Here is a 16,081-nt window from a genome sequence, read left to right as displayed (position 1 = left end):
AAATTAATTTCTGATTTTCTATCATATAATTAATATGAATCATCCGATATTTTTAATGGACATACGTTCATTTATCTCAAGATAACTTGCCACACAACCAAACATTATTTCCAATTTAAATGGATCATAAGTGTCATTTTTCCTTCTATCATCCCAAATTAGTGGAACCAATAAGAAAAATATACAACCTTTATGAATAAAATAAAATAAAATGTGGATGAAATTTAAAACTATTACGTCACAACACAAAGGCCACAACATCATTATGTGGTTCAAACTAAGTTTCAAACTTTGTTTTCCCATCATGTCTCGTCAACTTAAATGCATTGTATGCGACAAAACAAAGTACCCTTATTTTCCACAAAAAAATCCAAAGCAATTTAGAATATGTTCACAAGATACTACAAAAGTTTATTTAATAATATGAGGTGTTAAATATATTCTTTATGACATGCATTGACTTACTTTGTCAATTCTACGAAGTTCAATTTCGAGGGTTTATATTTATTGACAATTTTTTTTTAGTTTAATTGGTAATTTTAAGTTTAATTTTATATATACAATTACGTTAACTATTTTTTTTTTCAATTTTAATAGAACTGTTTTTAATAAGAAAATATATATAGACTCTAAAAATATTAACTTCAACTTCAAGAGAAAAAAATTGTAAAAAAGACATCTACCTTAAATTATTTCACAATTTGTAAGAATGTTCTTGTTAACTGATACTTTAATTTGTCTTACGTATTTATGTCAGACACTGTATTTATCAATGAAATATATATTTTATAGAACAATAATACTTTTGTGATAATATCAATTTATAATTTGTTTTATTTTGAAAATTTTTAATACATTTGATTTTAATTTATGTTCACACAATAGTAATTGTATGTTTATCATTATTTTAAGATATTTGTATATTTTTTAATATGTATATATCACATATGTCGTATTTTATTATTTTTAAAATAAGTGCATAGACATATCAAATACGTTTCGTATCTAATACTCATTTCATATTCATACATCGTAATTTGTTACCAATGTTGAAACATCTAGTAAGAGATCAATTCTACTATACAATTTATCATTATCGACTTATTATTGAGAATAAAAAAAATCTACTTTTGAGAATATTTTGTTACAATTTATTATTATTAAGTTTTAAGTTCTCATATTTTTAATTTTTTTAATTTATTAAATATTGATATTTTTAATTTTTAGTAAAATTTGGTATTTTAAATTATTTTTAATTAGATGATGAAATTATTATCTTATCTTATTTATTTATTTATTTTTAATATATTAAGACGTATGAGATTATATAGTTAATATATAAGGTTAAATATATTTTTTTTCATGTATTATTATGTAAAAAAAAATTTAAACACATAGCAAATATGAATTGTTATACTTGACTTCGAGTGTCGTTCGTCACGTAAACAAAATTTTAATATCGTTCAAAATTAAAAACTAAAATCAATATCTTTTAAAAGATAATAATCAAAATGTTATCATTTCCGGTTTTATATAATAATACAGAACCAAAAATATATTTAAAATAATTGATAAAATTATGATCTCGTCATATAATATACTTTAATAAAATAATAATTTTTTAACTATTTTATAATCATCACAATATTATTTTTATATTAAATATATAATCTCACACTTTTTTAACGTGTGACAATAAATAAATAAAATGTCAAATAAAACTAATTGAAAAAAATAAATAAAAAACAATTAATTAAAAATATAATAAAATTTTAAATTATTTAATATGTTAAAACTTTAATAAAAATTTAACTAAAATATATTTAAATTTATACTGACTTAAAACTATTTTCTTTATTTAGTTATATAGGATCCAGTGTGCGTTCAATGTCCTAAACTATATAGGTTGTATAAATAGTTAAGAAAAAGATAATCTATTTTTCGTTAGATTAAAAAACTTTTTCGTTTTTTTTCTTATTATGACGGTGTGACCAAAATTTGTACACTTCACTTGTGAACTTATCCACTGTCAACAAAGGTCATATTTATTAGTCATAATTTCTACGAAAATAAATTCTATAAGCTTATGGCTCGAATGACACCAAATAATACTCTAATCAAAACACACGTGGAAAAAATTGTGGAGGTGAATTTTCTAGATATTTAGAAAATTTTCTAGATATACATTTTTGTTTGTACATACACAAAAATGTATATTTTCTTAGTTTTGAATGGTTCCTGTTCTTTATATATATATATATATATATATATATATATATATATATATTAATTATGTACATGTAATATATGTACATATTAACTTGGTCCTGACTTAGTAAATTTTGTGTCAACGTTGTTCTTTCTGTTAAATAGCATAACGGGTTAATTTTTTTTTCTCTCTTATGTGCTCGTCTGCAATGTAGCAGTCTTTTTTTTTTTCTTTTTGTCAGTGCTATCTTTTCTTTTTCCTTTTGTAATACCAGAAAAAAGTGAGAAAGAAAATTGGATCATTGGTATAAATAAGTTTTATTTCATTCATCAGAAAACTGGATCGTTGGATGCACAGATTTTTGCCGTTTGGTACAGAAGTTGCTATTGGGTTATAGACTTTTATCGTTCGGCACATAAGTTGTTTTTCGCATTCAGTGTATTAGACTTCTGTCGTTCGGTACAGAAGTTGCTTGTCGTTGTTCCATCACCAAATTCTCCACCCAAAAGATATCAACTCATGCTTCTCATGATGGCGGTGATGACAGTGAAGATCTGTTTTGCAGGTTTAAGTGGAACAAATGATGGTGCGGTGGCTGCTGGTGTGGTTCTGATAACGATCCAATTTTCTGAGCGGCTAAAGTCTAATACACTGAACGGCAGAACATCTATTTTATGGTCTGTTTCCACTTCTTTTACTTCAATACATGGAACTTCCTTGCAGTATGCTGTAAACTGGATGTTGTTATGTCAAGATTCTCAGATGCGTTGTTCAACCTGCGAAGGAAATTATTAGCTCCTGACAATTCAGAGGCTGAATGTTTGCCTGCTCTTAGAGGTTGATCTTTTTCAGCAGCTGAAGCTTATTTTGAGCATAATATTGAAAGAGATCACGTTCCCGAGTCTCCTTCTCTATATTCTTTTCGTAAGTATGCTGTTTATGATTATTATAATGTCTTTTGCCAAACGAAATGACTAAAAGTCTAATACATCGAACGACAAAAGACTAATAAACCGAATGGCAACAGAGAAATATAAGCACTGAACGACATAATGCCTTTAACCGAACGACACTGACAACGATCCAATTTTCTGATGAATGAAATAAAACTTATTTATGCCAACGATCCAATTTTCTCTCTCTCACTTTTTTTTGGTATTACAAAAGGAAGAAAAAAAGATAGCATTGACAAAAAGAAGAAAAAGGTCTGCTGCATTGCAGAGGAGCAAAGGAGGGAGAAAAAAAAAAGTTAACGTCGTTGTGCGTATTTAACGGAAGGGACGACGTTGACACAAAATTTACTAAATCAGGATCAAGTTGAAACTTTTTTAAAACCAATGACCAAATTGACACAATCAAACAAAAATGAGGACAAAAGAGGCCATTAAACCTTTAAAATATATAGGTTTCCATCACTTGATTAACTTTTAATGATTTTATTAAAATATACAAAAATTAAATTTAATTTTAAATATTTATAATATTTGTTCATATGTGTTGTTAAGTTCTATCTTATGCACACATAAATAGTTACATCTAATTAATACTTTCCATTCATCACATTACACCACTAAGAATAGGATCATAAATCTCTTTTACTTTATTAATAATTAATTTTGTTGGTTTTAGAAATTAATGGTCTATAATTTATCATAATAACCACATTGAAAAGTAGAACAATAATAGTTTATAGTAATAAATTTTAGTAAAACGAAGAAACATTATATATATATATATATATATATATATATATATATATATATATATATATATATATTATAATATAAATAGAATTTTCTAAACTCGTTTCACTACCTAAAATATTTTCTATTTCTCTAAAACACTATTCTTTTCGTTTTCTCTATCATCTCTCTGACCATTTTCACTATTGGATCATTTGTTCGACGATTAGGAGGTGTCTAGGCAATCTTGGCATCAAGGGATACCTTTCAAACCGATCAATTTCTTGATTAGAGTAAATAAGTTTTGTTCCCTTTTCTTAGTGATTTCTTGACTCTTGATTGTAACACCCTAATATTTTAAAGGGTATTACTGATAGTAGAGACTAAATTAATTTGATATCTTCTATAAACAATCAAACTTTATTTCAATTCTTCCAAGGTACAATACCAAACTTACAAACTTCAAACAATATAGTCTTCACCACTTAACATAAATTCGAAATTTCAACTTATAAGTCTTACACAACATAATTTTTCCAATACAAATTTATTCTTTTTACAAAATATCCCTGAAAGTTTTTCCCCGCATCTCTCTCATCTCTAAGCTTTTTCAACCGCATTTGCAACATTATCTATTCACATATAACATGAGTTATATGATCATAGCACAAACAAATAAGGGTAAGCCAACCATATCATATAAATCATTAAACTTGTAACAAAAATATTTCAATCATGTATTTCTGCAATTGATAAAATATCATTATCCCGATGTCATTAATTCATCATTATCAAAATCATCTTCCTCATTTTCATAAACCTTACAAGTGTACCATGCTTACTCACGAAGCCTTATGGTCAGACCGCTCTCTGCCTGCTTCCTTAAGCCTCACCTGTATACTATGTCTTACTTTCTGAAGCCTTATGGTCAGACCTCTCTCTGCTTGCTTCTATAAAACTTATGAACCATATATTTATGTCAAAGCCTTATGGTCAGACCACTTTCTACCTGCTTTCATAACCTCAGGTGTTACTTTGCTCATAACAAGCTCTCATGGTATAAACCGAACATACTACTCCCCGTAGTAAACATCATTTCATAAACAATGATTTCTTATATCCACTCCAACATTTCATCAAATCAACATTTCATACCCTCTTATCCACTCCAACATTTCATCAAATCAACAATTCATAACCTCTTATCCACATAACTCAATCATGTTCATTCTCTAATCATAATTTGACAATAACCTATTTTGGTGTCAATAAATTAAACATATTGCCAGATATCATACTTTATATTATAAACTCATTTTGACCATAACGAGTATAACTCAACATATTTTCACCAATCAAAGATCATAGATCAATCAAAACACTTCAACATATTTTAGCAACTACATATTAAAGTCTGAGTTCAATGTAACGATAAATGAAATATATATATATATATATATATATATATATATATATATATATATGAAGTTTTTTACAATGATAACTTTATGCATCTACAATCAACTTGTTTTATTTTATTTTCATCCTAGTAGAGATCTTTCTTTACCCCAATTGGTCACCGGAGAGGACCCAGATGTCTGAACGCATCAAACTCACCTTCGACGCCAGCACATATGACTAGTCACAACTGACTGGACCAGGCCAGGGTTGCTCTATGATCAGGGATGTGCCAACTCAGGTTTTTAAGGTTCCTCTATCCTACCAACAGAGGGAGGCCCTCAATAATTAACAATTTATTTATTTAAATTATCTACCTTGTTCTCTTATGCTCTAAATCTAAAATGCCTAATTTTAATATTTTTACTTCCTCTCACAACAACTTCAAACAGTATCTGTACATCTATTTAATACCCATATACAAGCTATTACAAAACCTTTACTCCAGACCTTCCAACAAGATCAATTTCAGCCAACAAACTCATTCAAAATAGATTAAATTCATCACATCACAACATGTACAATTTCACAGTTTCAGTTATCACACCCAATATAATAAAAGTCATAAATAGTTTCACAAGAGCACACCAGTTCAACATTCATATGCAATTATTTTATAAAATAAATTCATACCAAAATAATTAGCTCCCATTACCATCAAAATAATATTAATATAAAAATTCAGGGGAAACAAGAAGTTGAATCTGGCAGAGCCGGTTAGACAACTTCTCATCCTTCCAGAAAGATGCAATAAAAAAAATAGATAAAACAATAAAATTTCTGGGGAAACAAGAAGTTGAATCTGGCAGAGCCGGTTAGACAACTTCTCATCCTTCCAAAAATACAATATAAATAAGAAATAAAAGGTGTGGGAAACAAGAAGTTGAATCTGGCAGAGGCGGTTAGACAACTTCTCGTCCTTCCAAAAATACAATATAAAGATATAAGAAACAACCAAAGCTTTGGGGAAACAAGAAGTTGAATCTGGCAGAGCCGGTTAGACAACTTCTCGTCCTTCCAAAAATACAATATAAAGATATAAGAAACAACCAAAGCTTTGGGGAAACAAGAAGTTGAATCTGGCAGAGCCGGTTAGACAACTTCTCGTCCTTCCAAAAATACAAAAGAAACAAATAAATGTTCTCATTCAAAATTCAAGACCATACAACAACAAAATACTACATATTCAAAATTTAGTACTAGAGAAAAGCAAAGTATAAGAGTGGCTTCCCTTACCTCTATTACAGACTTAATCTCCTCGCTCTCTAAAAACTTCCAGAATATCCCCTTTGCAATTAGAAATTCTTCCAACTCTCTTCTCTAAAACATTTTCTAAGTTCTTTGGTGTAAATTTTCAGCCTCCCCCCCTTGGCTATTTATAGCAAAAAAATTTACTATTCATTTTTTACTATTCATTTTAACTATTCATTTTTTTTATTCATTTTACTATTACAAAAATAATTTTTTATTTGCAATTTGATGAATTCTGATCTCAAAGCTACGTGGAACACTTATCCTTTCCAAAAATATTTTTTTTTTACTATTCACTTTTTACTATTCACAATTTACTATTCACTTTTTACTTTTTTTTTATATAGTATTTAACTTACAAATATTTTTAAGGATCTTACATTGATCATGCAAGGAATCTCTATTTGCATGTGTCAAGTGGCTTCTTTCTCTAATTCTTGACTCCAATTAGGTTCTAAGGTTTGTTTTCAATCGCCAATTGACGATTTGTAGGTGTTTCTAGAGTTTCTTTGTTGTGTAAGCAACGGTCGGGGTTTCTTTGATAACCATGCAAATTTCTTTGAGGTAAGGGAAGTTAAATTTTTTATTTAGTTGATGATTAGTTATGTATGTGTGAAGAGTCTATGAGTATTGTGTGGGCAAGTGATATTTGGTTTTTTATGGTAAATAGATTACATGCAATTTGATTGTTATAGGTATGAATGGATGAATTGTGAGTATGAACTGCATTGAAGGATGTTTGGACTGTAATTGGATGTATAAAATGTTATAAATTTGTATTGGTTTTGGCTGGTTATGAGTAAATGTAAATTGTCTTAGTTTATAGCTAGTTAGGAGGAAGTGGAGTAATGAAAATTTGATTTGGGAGTTAGGTGCTCAATTGGTCAGTTGGGATAGGCTAGGTAAGTCAATTGGGACTTGTTAGAGTCCCTAAGTTACTTAAAACAGTGCTAAAAGTGGTAGAATGAAAATTGGGCCCATAGGTTGGAATTTGTTATATTTTGAAGCTTAATGTGATTAGGAAATGCTTAGAATGAGGTTAGTAAGGTTTATAAACAGTTGTTCAAGTCTAATTAAGTTTATAACACAGGAGGATTAGAAGTTGGGAAAAATATTTCCAATTAGTCATTTGGGTGTATGTTCATAATTCTACAATTTGCTGTTGCAGAATTATGCAGACTCGTTGAGCGAGTGGAGTCGCTCAACGAGTGGCTGAGGAGTTGGACACATTGTTTGGACATTCCCCTAGCGAGTCGTGTTGTTGAGCGAGTGTTTAGAGGGTCTAGACCACTATCTTAGGGATTCACATATCGACTAGAGTCACTGAATGAGAGGTTGAAGGCTGGGAGTATTGTGAGTTTTATTCGTTCAGCGAGCTGGGTCGTTGAGCGAGTCGTTTTGAGTCTGGAGGTACTGTCTGAGTTTTCACATAGCGAGATATGTCACTATGCAAGAGAACTCTAGGGTCGCTTAGCGAGGGGTTCACTGAGCGACTGGTTCACTTTTGGTTTTACTCTTTCTTTCTTTGTTCTTGACTGATTTTAGTTATGTGTTGTTTTCTTATGAATGATATAAAGTTATGTATTTGAGATCTAAAGTGAAAGTAAATGGTTCCAAAGTTATGTAAGTAAGTTCCAAAGTGAAATCTCTTGGTGAGGTTCAAGTATGTTTAGAATGATTGTAGGGAGCTCAGTCTTGGGGGTTATCCTGAACTCTAATGGTCTTTCATTCTCACGTAGACAGGATTAACACATGTGGTGAAGAGTAGTAGGAGGTCTTAGTCTTGGGGGCTTCTAGTATGCCTCAAGGCCCAGAACAGACTACCCTTATGAGTGTGGTAGGGTGAAACCCGTTGGCAATGACTTTACAAAGCAGTAGAGGCCACCACAAGTGCACAACCCGCCAAAGCTCGACAATCATTCTAAGTCATAACATGTTTAGGATGTTTGAAGTTAGTTGTTGTATATGCATGAATTGAGTGCGTGTGTGTATATTATACCAATGTATAAATCTTTTTTATAGTTAGCTTACCCTTCTACTTGTACTTGTGTTTGTATGTGGCTATTTTCTTTGTTTGGTCATGATCATCCTGTGGGTGTGAGTAGAGGGTGATGAGCTTTCAGTGGAGTAAGCACTTGATGGTGGAAATGTTGTTGAATAGATTTGTTTTATATTAGTTTTATAGATAGTGTTGGTTTATCGAGCTTGTATATAAAGTTTGAAATTTATAGTTGTTTTTGGATAATTGTAAGTTACACTTTATATTATAGATATAACTGTTGTATCATACTAATTATGTGATGACTACAATATGCGTAAACGCTATATTTTGGAATGTTACAATCAACATACATAGTTATTATTTTAGTTGAAAAAATAACTGTACTATACCCGGTGATCGCGACTAAGGAGAATCCGAAGCCAAAACAGGCAACCGACCGATTGTTAGACAAACCTTAATCAGAAAAGGTAAATATCATTAATGGCCAATTAATACATTTAATGGCCATATTAAATGCGAGTATACGCTATTTATGAGTGCTTGACAGGTCATATTACACAAGAATATGATATTAATGGACAGTTAGCAGGTATTATTGGAATTATTGTCATATTAAATATGAATTAATGAGCTTAATTGTTGTACGTCCTATGACTATAGGGTTAATGCGCAGGTAAAGACGCCTGGCTTTGTGATAATAAAATATAGACCTCTTTATGAAACATATCTAACTTGAGCGTCAGAGTGTCTTCTGCAGGTCAACCACCCATCGGAATGGACCGTGTTCTTTGAGAGGATGGAAGATCAAAGGTGGAGCACACAAGTTGAAGGTTAGTGTCTCGGTCTCACAAATCTCACTGAAACATTTTGGCGCCCACCGTGGGGCCGAGGCTTGAAGACACCCAATGGTGACCACAAGAAATATGGAAGAGCAGAGCACCAGGGATTTGATCAAAGAGTTATAAGCCCAGATTGAGGCACAAGCGTAGACCATACAAGTGCAGGCACACGCACAACAAGAGATGCAGCAGAGGCATACAGAGGAGATGGCGGCGCTAAGGGCCGAACAAGTCCATCCCGAATGGTCCGCCTCAAATCGGGAGAATGACACCGAAGCAAGCCATAATCACACCAATTCGAACGGTCAAAGTAGAAGGGAACCAACACCCCTACATACCGTTCGACTTACCAGTTTACTTCCCTTTACGGCGACCATCATGTAAACTCCAATGCCAGAAAAAACTCCACCCGTGGTGGATAAGTATGATGGTTCAACCGATCCGGACAATCACTTAAGGACGTTCGGTAATGCAATGACATTTTATACTAAAAGCGATCTGGTTATGTGTCGAGCCTTCTCATTATCACTCAAGGAAGAGGCATTGGAATGATATAACACTCTTCCTCCCAACACAGTGGATTGCTTCACCACTGTGGAAACCCTCTTTAGAAGGCAATATGCCTCCAATCAGAAACAGAAGATAACACCGACGGATTTGGTAAATACTAAGCATGAGAGAGGAGAAACTTTGAAGGCCTTTATGAAAAGGTATACTGAAACTGCAAGGCGAGTTAAAAAGGTCAATCACTCTTTTATCATCAACAATTTGCCTTCATGCTTGAGACTGGGGTATTTTGCGAAAAAGTTGCATGCACGACCACCAAAGACTATGGAGGAGCTTCAGGAGAGAGTAGACGAGTTCATCCGTATGGAAGAAATTCAAATTTCACAGAAGAAGCAACAACAAGAAACTGATGTAGGTGGAGGCAGAAGGGACGACAAACGATCGTTCGGAAATAATGATAAAAGTGGGGAGCTTCCCCGAACATTTAAGTTCAACCATTATACAACCCTCAACTCACCTAGGGCAAAAGTTCTCGAAGAAGCCCTCAGCGCAGAACTTCTCGCACCACGAAGGAAACCATCTCCAAAAAATGCATACGAAAGAAAGAGTTGTCGTTTCCATCAGAACCATGGACATACTACAGAAGAGTGCATTACGTTGAAAAATGAGATGGAGAATCTTATTCGAGCGGGACATCTTCGTAGGTATGTAAAGGAAGCAAGAAGCAACCGCCCCAGGGAAGGATATTTGCGGAGAAGCCCCGAACAAGCACATAGGAAGGACGAGCGGAGGCAGAGCTATAGCCGCAGTCCAAGTTGTCATTGTGAACGATCGGTCCGTGGATTTATAAACTGAGGAGAAGCATCCAAAACTTTATTAATGCCATGTTTAAATTCAATTTCGGTTGATTTAGATTTTTGTTCTTGTCTTATGTTTTCACTATGGAATAAATTAAGCCTAGCATTTCATGATCACTCACTGGTTGCTAACTTTATTAAAGTTCATGTTCAATAACGAAGTCTCTCAGGAAGAGTTTGAAGACAAAGACCGAGCGATAAACCCCAGTCGGCCGAGAGGTAAACTCTTCCCGTTGAAGTTAAAAACCAAGAGGTAAATCCCTCTTGGCCGAGAGGTAAATCCCTCTCGTCAAGATTGAAGACAAAGACCGAGCGGTAAATCCCACTCGGCCGAGAGGTAAACTCCTCTCGTTGAAGTTAAAAACCAAGAGGTAAATCCCTCTTGGCCGAGAGGTAAATCCCTCTCGTCAAGATTGAAGACAAAGACCGAGCGGTAAATTCCACTCGGCCGAGCGGTAAATTCCTCTCGTTGAGACCGTTCGACTCAAATAAGATATAACAACCTCCCTCAAAATCATAAGTTCTACAGTTCACCTCGGCTAAAGTTGAACGGTTAACTCGGACTTGGGGGGCTTAATATACTATACCCGGTCGGCTAAGGAGAATCCGAAGCCAAAACAGACAACCGGCCGACTGTCAGACAAACATTAATCAGTAAAGGTAAATATCATTAATGGCCAATTAATACATTTAATGGCCATATTAAATGCGAATATACGCTATTTATGAGTGATTGACAGGTCATATTACACAAGAATATGTTATTAATGGACAGTTAGCAGGTATTATTGGAATTATTGTCATATAAATATGAATTAATGAGCTTAATTGTTGTACGTCCTATGAATATAGGGTTAATGCCTAGGTAAAGACACCTACCTCTATGATAATAAAATATAGACATCTTTATGAAACATATATCTGACTTGAACGTCGGAGTGTCTTCTGCAGGTCAATTACCCATCGGAATGGACCGTGTTCTTTGAGAGGATGAAAGATCAAAGATGAAGCACACAAGTTGAAGGTTAATGTCTGGGTCACACAAATCTCACTCAAACAATAACTAACATAAAATGTAATTTATTTTGCAAAACTAATTTTATAGTGATGAGAATCAATTAATTTTAAATAAAAGAAATTATATTATGGAAGAAAACTAAATGCACTAAAATAAAAAAATAATTAGTACATTATGGATCACAAATTAAGCACAACTTGGACAAAGTAAGAGTTTGAAGGTGAAGATCCAGAAGGGGAAACTCTTTCTTTGATGATAATAAAGAAGAACCATTAAAGGAATTCTTTTCCCTCCATAGTAAGTATATTAAGTGCAAAAATATTACAACAAGTTTTATTCTATGAAGACTTTCTATATTAATTATAATATAAAAAGTTGGGGTGTTGCCATTTTTTAATTTTTGTTCAGAATGATGATATATAACTTCAAACCTCATTAATACTATTATTTTTAATATATAACTCTTATCATAAATAATATCATTATTTATTAAATTGGAATGTTTCTTACATTAATTACTTTACGCTTTTATAGTATATGATTAAATTTTAAATTGTATTAAAATCAGAAATGATTTCATAAGTTTGGTCATTATTTTCTTAATCTAATAATTAAAAGGCTTAATTACCTACTTAGTCCCCATGTTCGGAGGTAATTTGCTGTTTAGTACCCGGTTTTAAAAATGTAGCCATTTGATACCTATGTTTTGAAATTTGTATCAATTGAATCCTACCCACTTAACGCCGTTATAAATCTAACATTTTTTCTGACTGTGTATGTGATTTGTGGACGAGCGGTTATGGACGAGCGTTCGCTTCGTTGGACGAGCGTCCTCTTCTGCCTGACTGGGCGTTCGCTTCGTTGGACGAGCGTCCTCTTCTGCCTGACTGGGCGTTCGCTTCGCTGGACGAGCGTCCTCTTCTGCCTCGCTGGACGAGCGTCCTCTTCTGCCTCGCTGGACGAGCGTCCTCTTCTGCCTCGCTGGACGAGCGTCCTCTTCTGCCTCGCTGGACGAGCGTCCTCTTCTGCCTCGCTGGACGATCGTCCTCGTCGCTCGTCCACCGAAGCGAACGCTCGTCCATAACCGCTCGTCCACAAATCACATACACAGTCAGAAAAAACGTTAGATTTATAACGGCGTTAAGTGGGTAGGATTCAATTGATACAAATTTCAAAACATAGGTATCAAATGCCTACATTTTTAAAATCGGATACTAAACAGCAAATTACCTCCGAACATGGGGACTAAGTAGGTAATTAAGCCTAATTAAAAAGGAGATACTTCTTAAAATAATAATAATAATAATAATAATAATATTATTATTATTATTGTTTAGATTCGCGTACAGTATGTCCACACGATAGTTACGAAAACAGATACTGCAGATAGTTTTATGTAAAACAAAGTAGGTGAAGTGATAAAAGAAAAATTAAAAGCTGAGAAGCAAAAGAAATCTTAAAGAAAGAAAACCGTGATTCCGTTTTCCAAATTTTTTTATTAATTTCGCCGAATCTGAACCTTTGAAAAGTCACCTCTCTCACACAAAAGACTGTCTTATTTTGAAGCGCACACAATTTGACTTCAACCACTTTCTCTATTTATACGCACAGACACTCTCTTCTCCATCTCAAGGTGTTCACATTCCACTCCCCCAATCCGACGCTGCGTTTCAACGCCAACCCTAACCATGTCGCAGCAATCTTGTTCGGCGGACCAACTAGCCCAACTTTTTGGCCCAAACACAACCAACGCCCAAGCGGCGGCCACGCTAATCTGCGACCAGTTCGCCGCCGTGGTTAGGAATTTCACCGACACAGGCTACGCCATTGACAACACCTACCTCCTCTTCTCCGCCTACCTCGTGTTCTCCATGCAGCTTGGCTTCGCCATGCTCTGCGCCGGCTCGGTCCGCGCCAAGAACACCATGAACATCATGCTCACCAACGTGCTCGACGCCGCTGCCGGCGGTATCTTCTACTACCTCTTCGGCTTTGCCTTCGCCTGGGGCTCCCCTTCCAACGGCTTCATCGGGAAACACTACTTCGGCCTCACAGACCTCCACTCCGACAATTTAGACTACAGCAACTTCCTTTACCAGTGGGCCTTCGCCATCGCCGCTGCCGGCATCACCAGCGGCTCCATCGCCGAGCGAACCCAGTTTGTCGCGTACCTAATCTACTCCTCCTTCCTCACCGGCTTCGTCTATCCGGTAGTCTCTCACTGGTTCTGGTCCCCTGACGGTTGGGCATCCGCGTTCAAGAAAAGCGATCTTTTATTATCCACCGGCGTAATCGACTTCGCCGGCTCCGGCGTTGTCCACATGGTCGGCGGTGTGGCAGGACTCTGGGGCGCCCTTATCGAGGGTCCACGAATCGGCCGATTTGATCACGCGGGACGCGCGGTGGCCTTACGTGGCCACAGCGCCTCGTTAGTCGTGCTCGGAACCTTCATGCTGTGGTTCGGTTGGTACGGTTTCAACCCTGGTTCATTCAACAAAATCTTAGTCGCTTATGACTCGGGGAACAAGTATGGTCAATGGAGCGCGGTTGGAAGAACCGCGGTTACCACAACTCTAGCGGGGTCAACGGCTGCGTTGACCACGCTCTTCGGGAAACGCCTGATATCCGGACATTGGAACGTCACCGATGTCTGCAACGGTTTGCTGGGAGGGTTCGCCGCCATAACAGCCGGTTGTTCTGTGGTGGAGCCGTGGGCGGCTATCGTGTGTGGTTTTGTGGCATCCCTTGTTCTGATCGCGTGTAACAAACTGGCGGAGATGGCTAGGTTTGACGATCCTTTAGAGGCGGCGCAGTTGCACGGAGGGTGTGGCGCGTGGGGGGTGCTTTTCACGGCGCTGTTCGCTAAGAAGGAGTACGTGTTGCAGGTTTACCAGGGAGATCAGTCGAGGCCGCACGGGTTGTTTATGGGTGGTGGATGGAATTTGTTGGGGGCGCACGTGATTCAGATTTTGGTGATTGTTGGATGGGTTAGTGCGACGATGGGGCCACTCTTCTGGGGGCTTAAAAAGTTGAAGCTTTTGAGGATTTCGTCGGAGGATGAACTGGCGGGTATGGATCTGACCCGGCATGGAGGGTTTGCCTACGCCTACGAAGATGATGAGACTCAGAAGCATGGGATTCAGTTGAGGAAGGTCGAACCCAACGCCTCTACCCCAACCACTGATGGGGGATTATGATGAAGATGAAGATAACGACGATGACGATGACGATGGTAGGTTTTGTTTTAGATTTAGTTATTTTTGTTCGGTTGTTGTAGATTTCTTGTGTAGAATGGAAAATATTGTTAAACATTCAGAGAAAGATGCGAACGTGTCTGTCTTGGGGTTGGTCCTCAATAGGTTACTGGTGCTGGACCTGACTAATGGCTGTATAAACATTTTATTTACTGCTTTTTATAATTTGTTTTCCTGCTTTTTTATTATAAAAATATTCTTTTTATTATCTTCACCACATGGATGAACTTTTGCTAACAACTCTCCCAGATCGAATTTTGATTTTCTGAACAGTAAACAGTTTTTCACTACGGAAGTAATTTTTATTGCCTTCGTGTTTTTCAGTGCAATTAAAGTAATCTATGATGATGCTTCTTTCAATTTTATTTTTTAATAATATATAAAACTATATGCATACATTAAGGAGTTTCATTTTCAATTGTTACATATATATCATTAATCTATTTTCTTTTCATACTTTCCGTTTTTCTTTCCACTCACTTATCGCTTTCTTTGACGTTTGCCAACAACCATTAACTTCACAAAGTAACGTCTCCCGTAATGACCGATTTATTTTCATATAAAGTGAACTTTGGAATAATTTGATTTATGATTGAATGTTTTTGTTCTAAAAGTAAAATATTTTTAAAATTAAGAATATAATTTCAGAGTATCTAAAGTTATTTTAACATAAATTCAATTTTAAACTTAAAAATAATTCTTTAACAATTAATGTGGATGTGTCATGTGGTCTTTAATGATATTTGTTTAGGAAGACTGAGCCAAACGCACCTTCCACCTCCATCACACATATGCATGACGATTATTTAGGTTATTTTTTATTTGTCTCTTTAGAGTTTTTTTAGTAGTTTTTTCTCTCTCTGTATGTATTATGATTTTTGTAGGCCCTGCTGCTAAGAGTAAAGATTCTGATATATATAAAAGGAGTTAGAGATTCTGTTAAAAGGTTTAAGTTAGTGTTGTTTTTCCCTTCCAAAAAGTTGGTTCTCCACATGATTCGGAAG

The 16,081-nt window shown here is 35.0% G+C and overlaps 1 protein-coding gene across 1 annotated transcript; it reads left to right on the top strand.

Moving 5' to 3' along the window:
- Positions 1 to 13,310: 13,310 nt before the first annotated feature.
- Positions 13,311 to 15,291, top strand: LOC124848332 (ammonium transporter 1 member 1-like). Its single transcript, XM_047325987.2, has one exon. The coding sequence runs from the start codon at positions 13,512 to 13,514 to the stop codon at positions 15,018 to 15,020; it is 1,509 nt and encodes a 502-aa protein (XP_047181943.1). The 5' UTR covers positions 13,311 to 13,511; the 3' UTR covers positions 15,021 to 15,291.
- Positions 15,292 to 16,081: the final 790 nt, after the last annotated feature.

The sequence above is a fragment of the Vigna umbellata genome, chromosome 6 (assembly GCF_029865625.1).
Source record: "Vigna umbellata cultivar VRB3 chromosome 6, Vumbellata_1.0, whole genome shotgun sequence".
NCBI lineage: Eukaryota > Viridiplantae > Streptophyta > Magnoliopsida > Fabales > Fabaceae > Vigna > Vigna umbellata.
The sequence above is the reverse complement of the archived record's forward strand: the minus strand, read 5'-3'. Positions and strand labels throughout refer to the sequence as shown.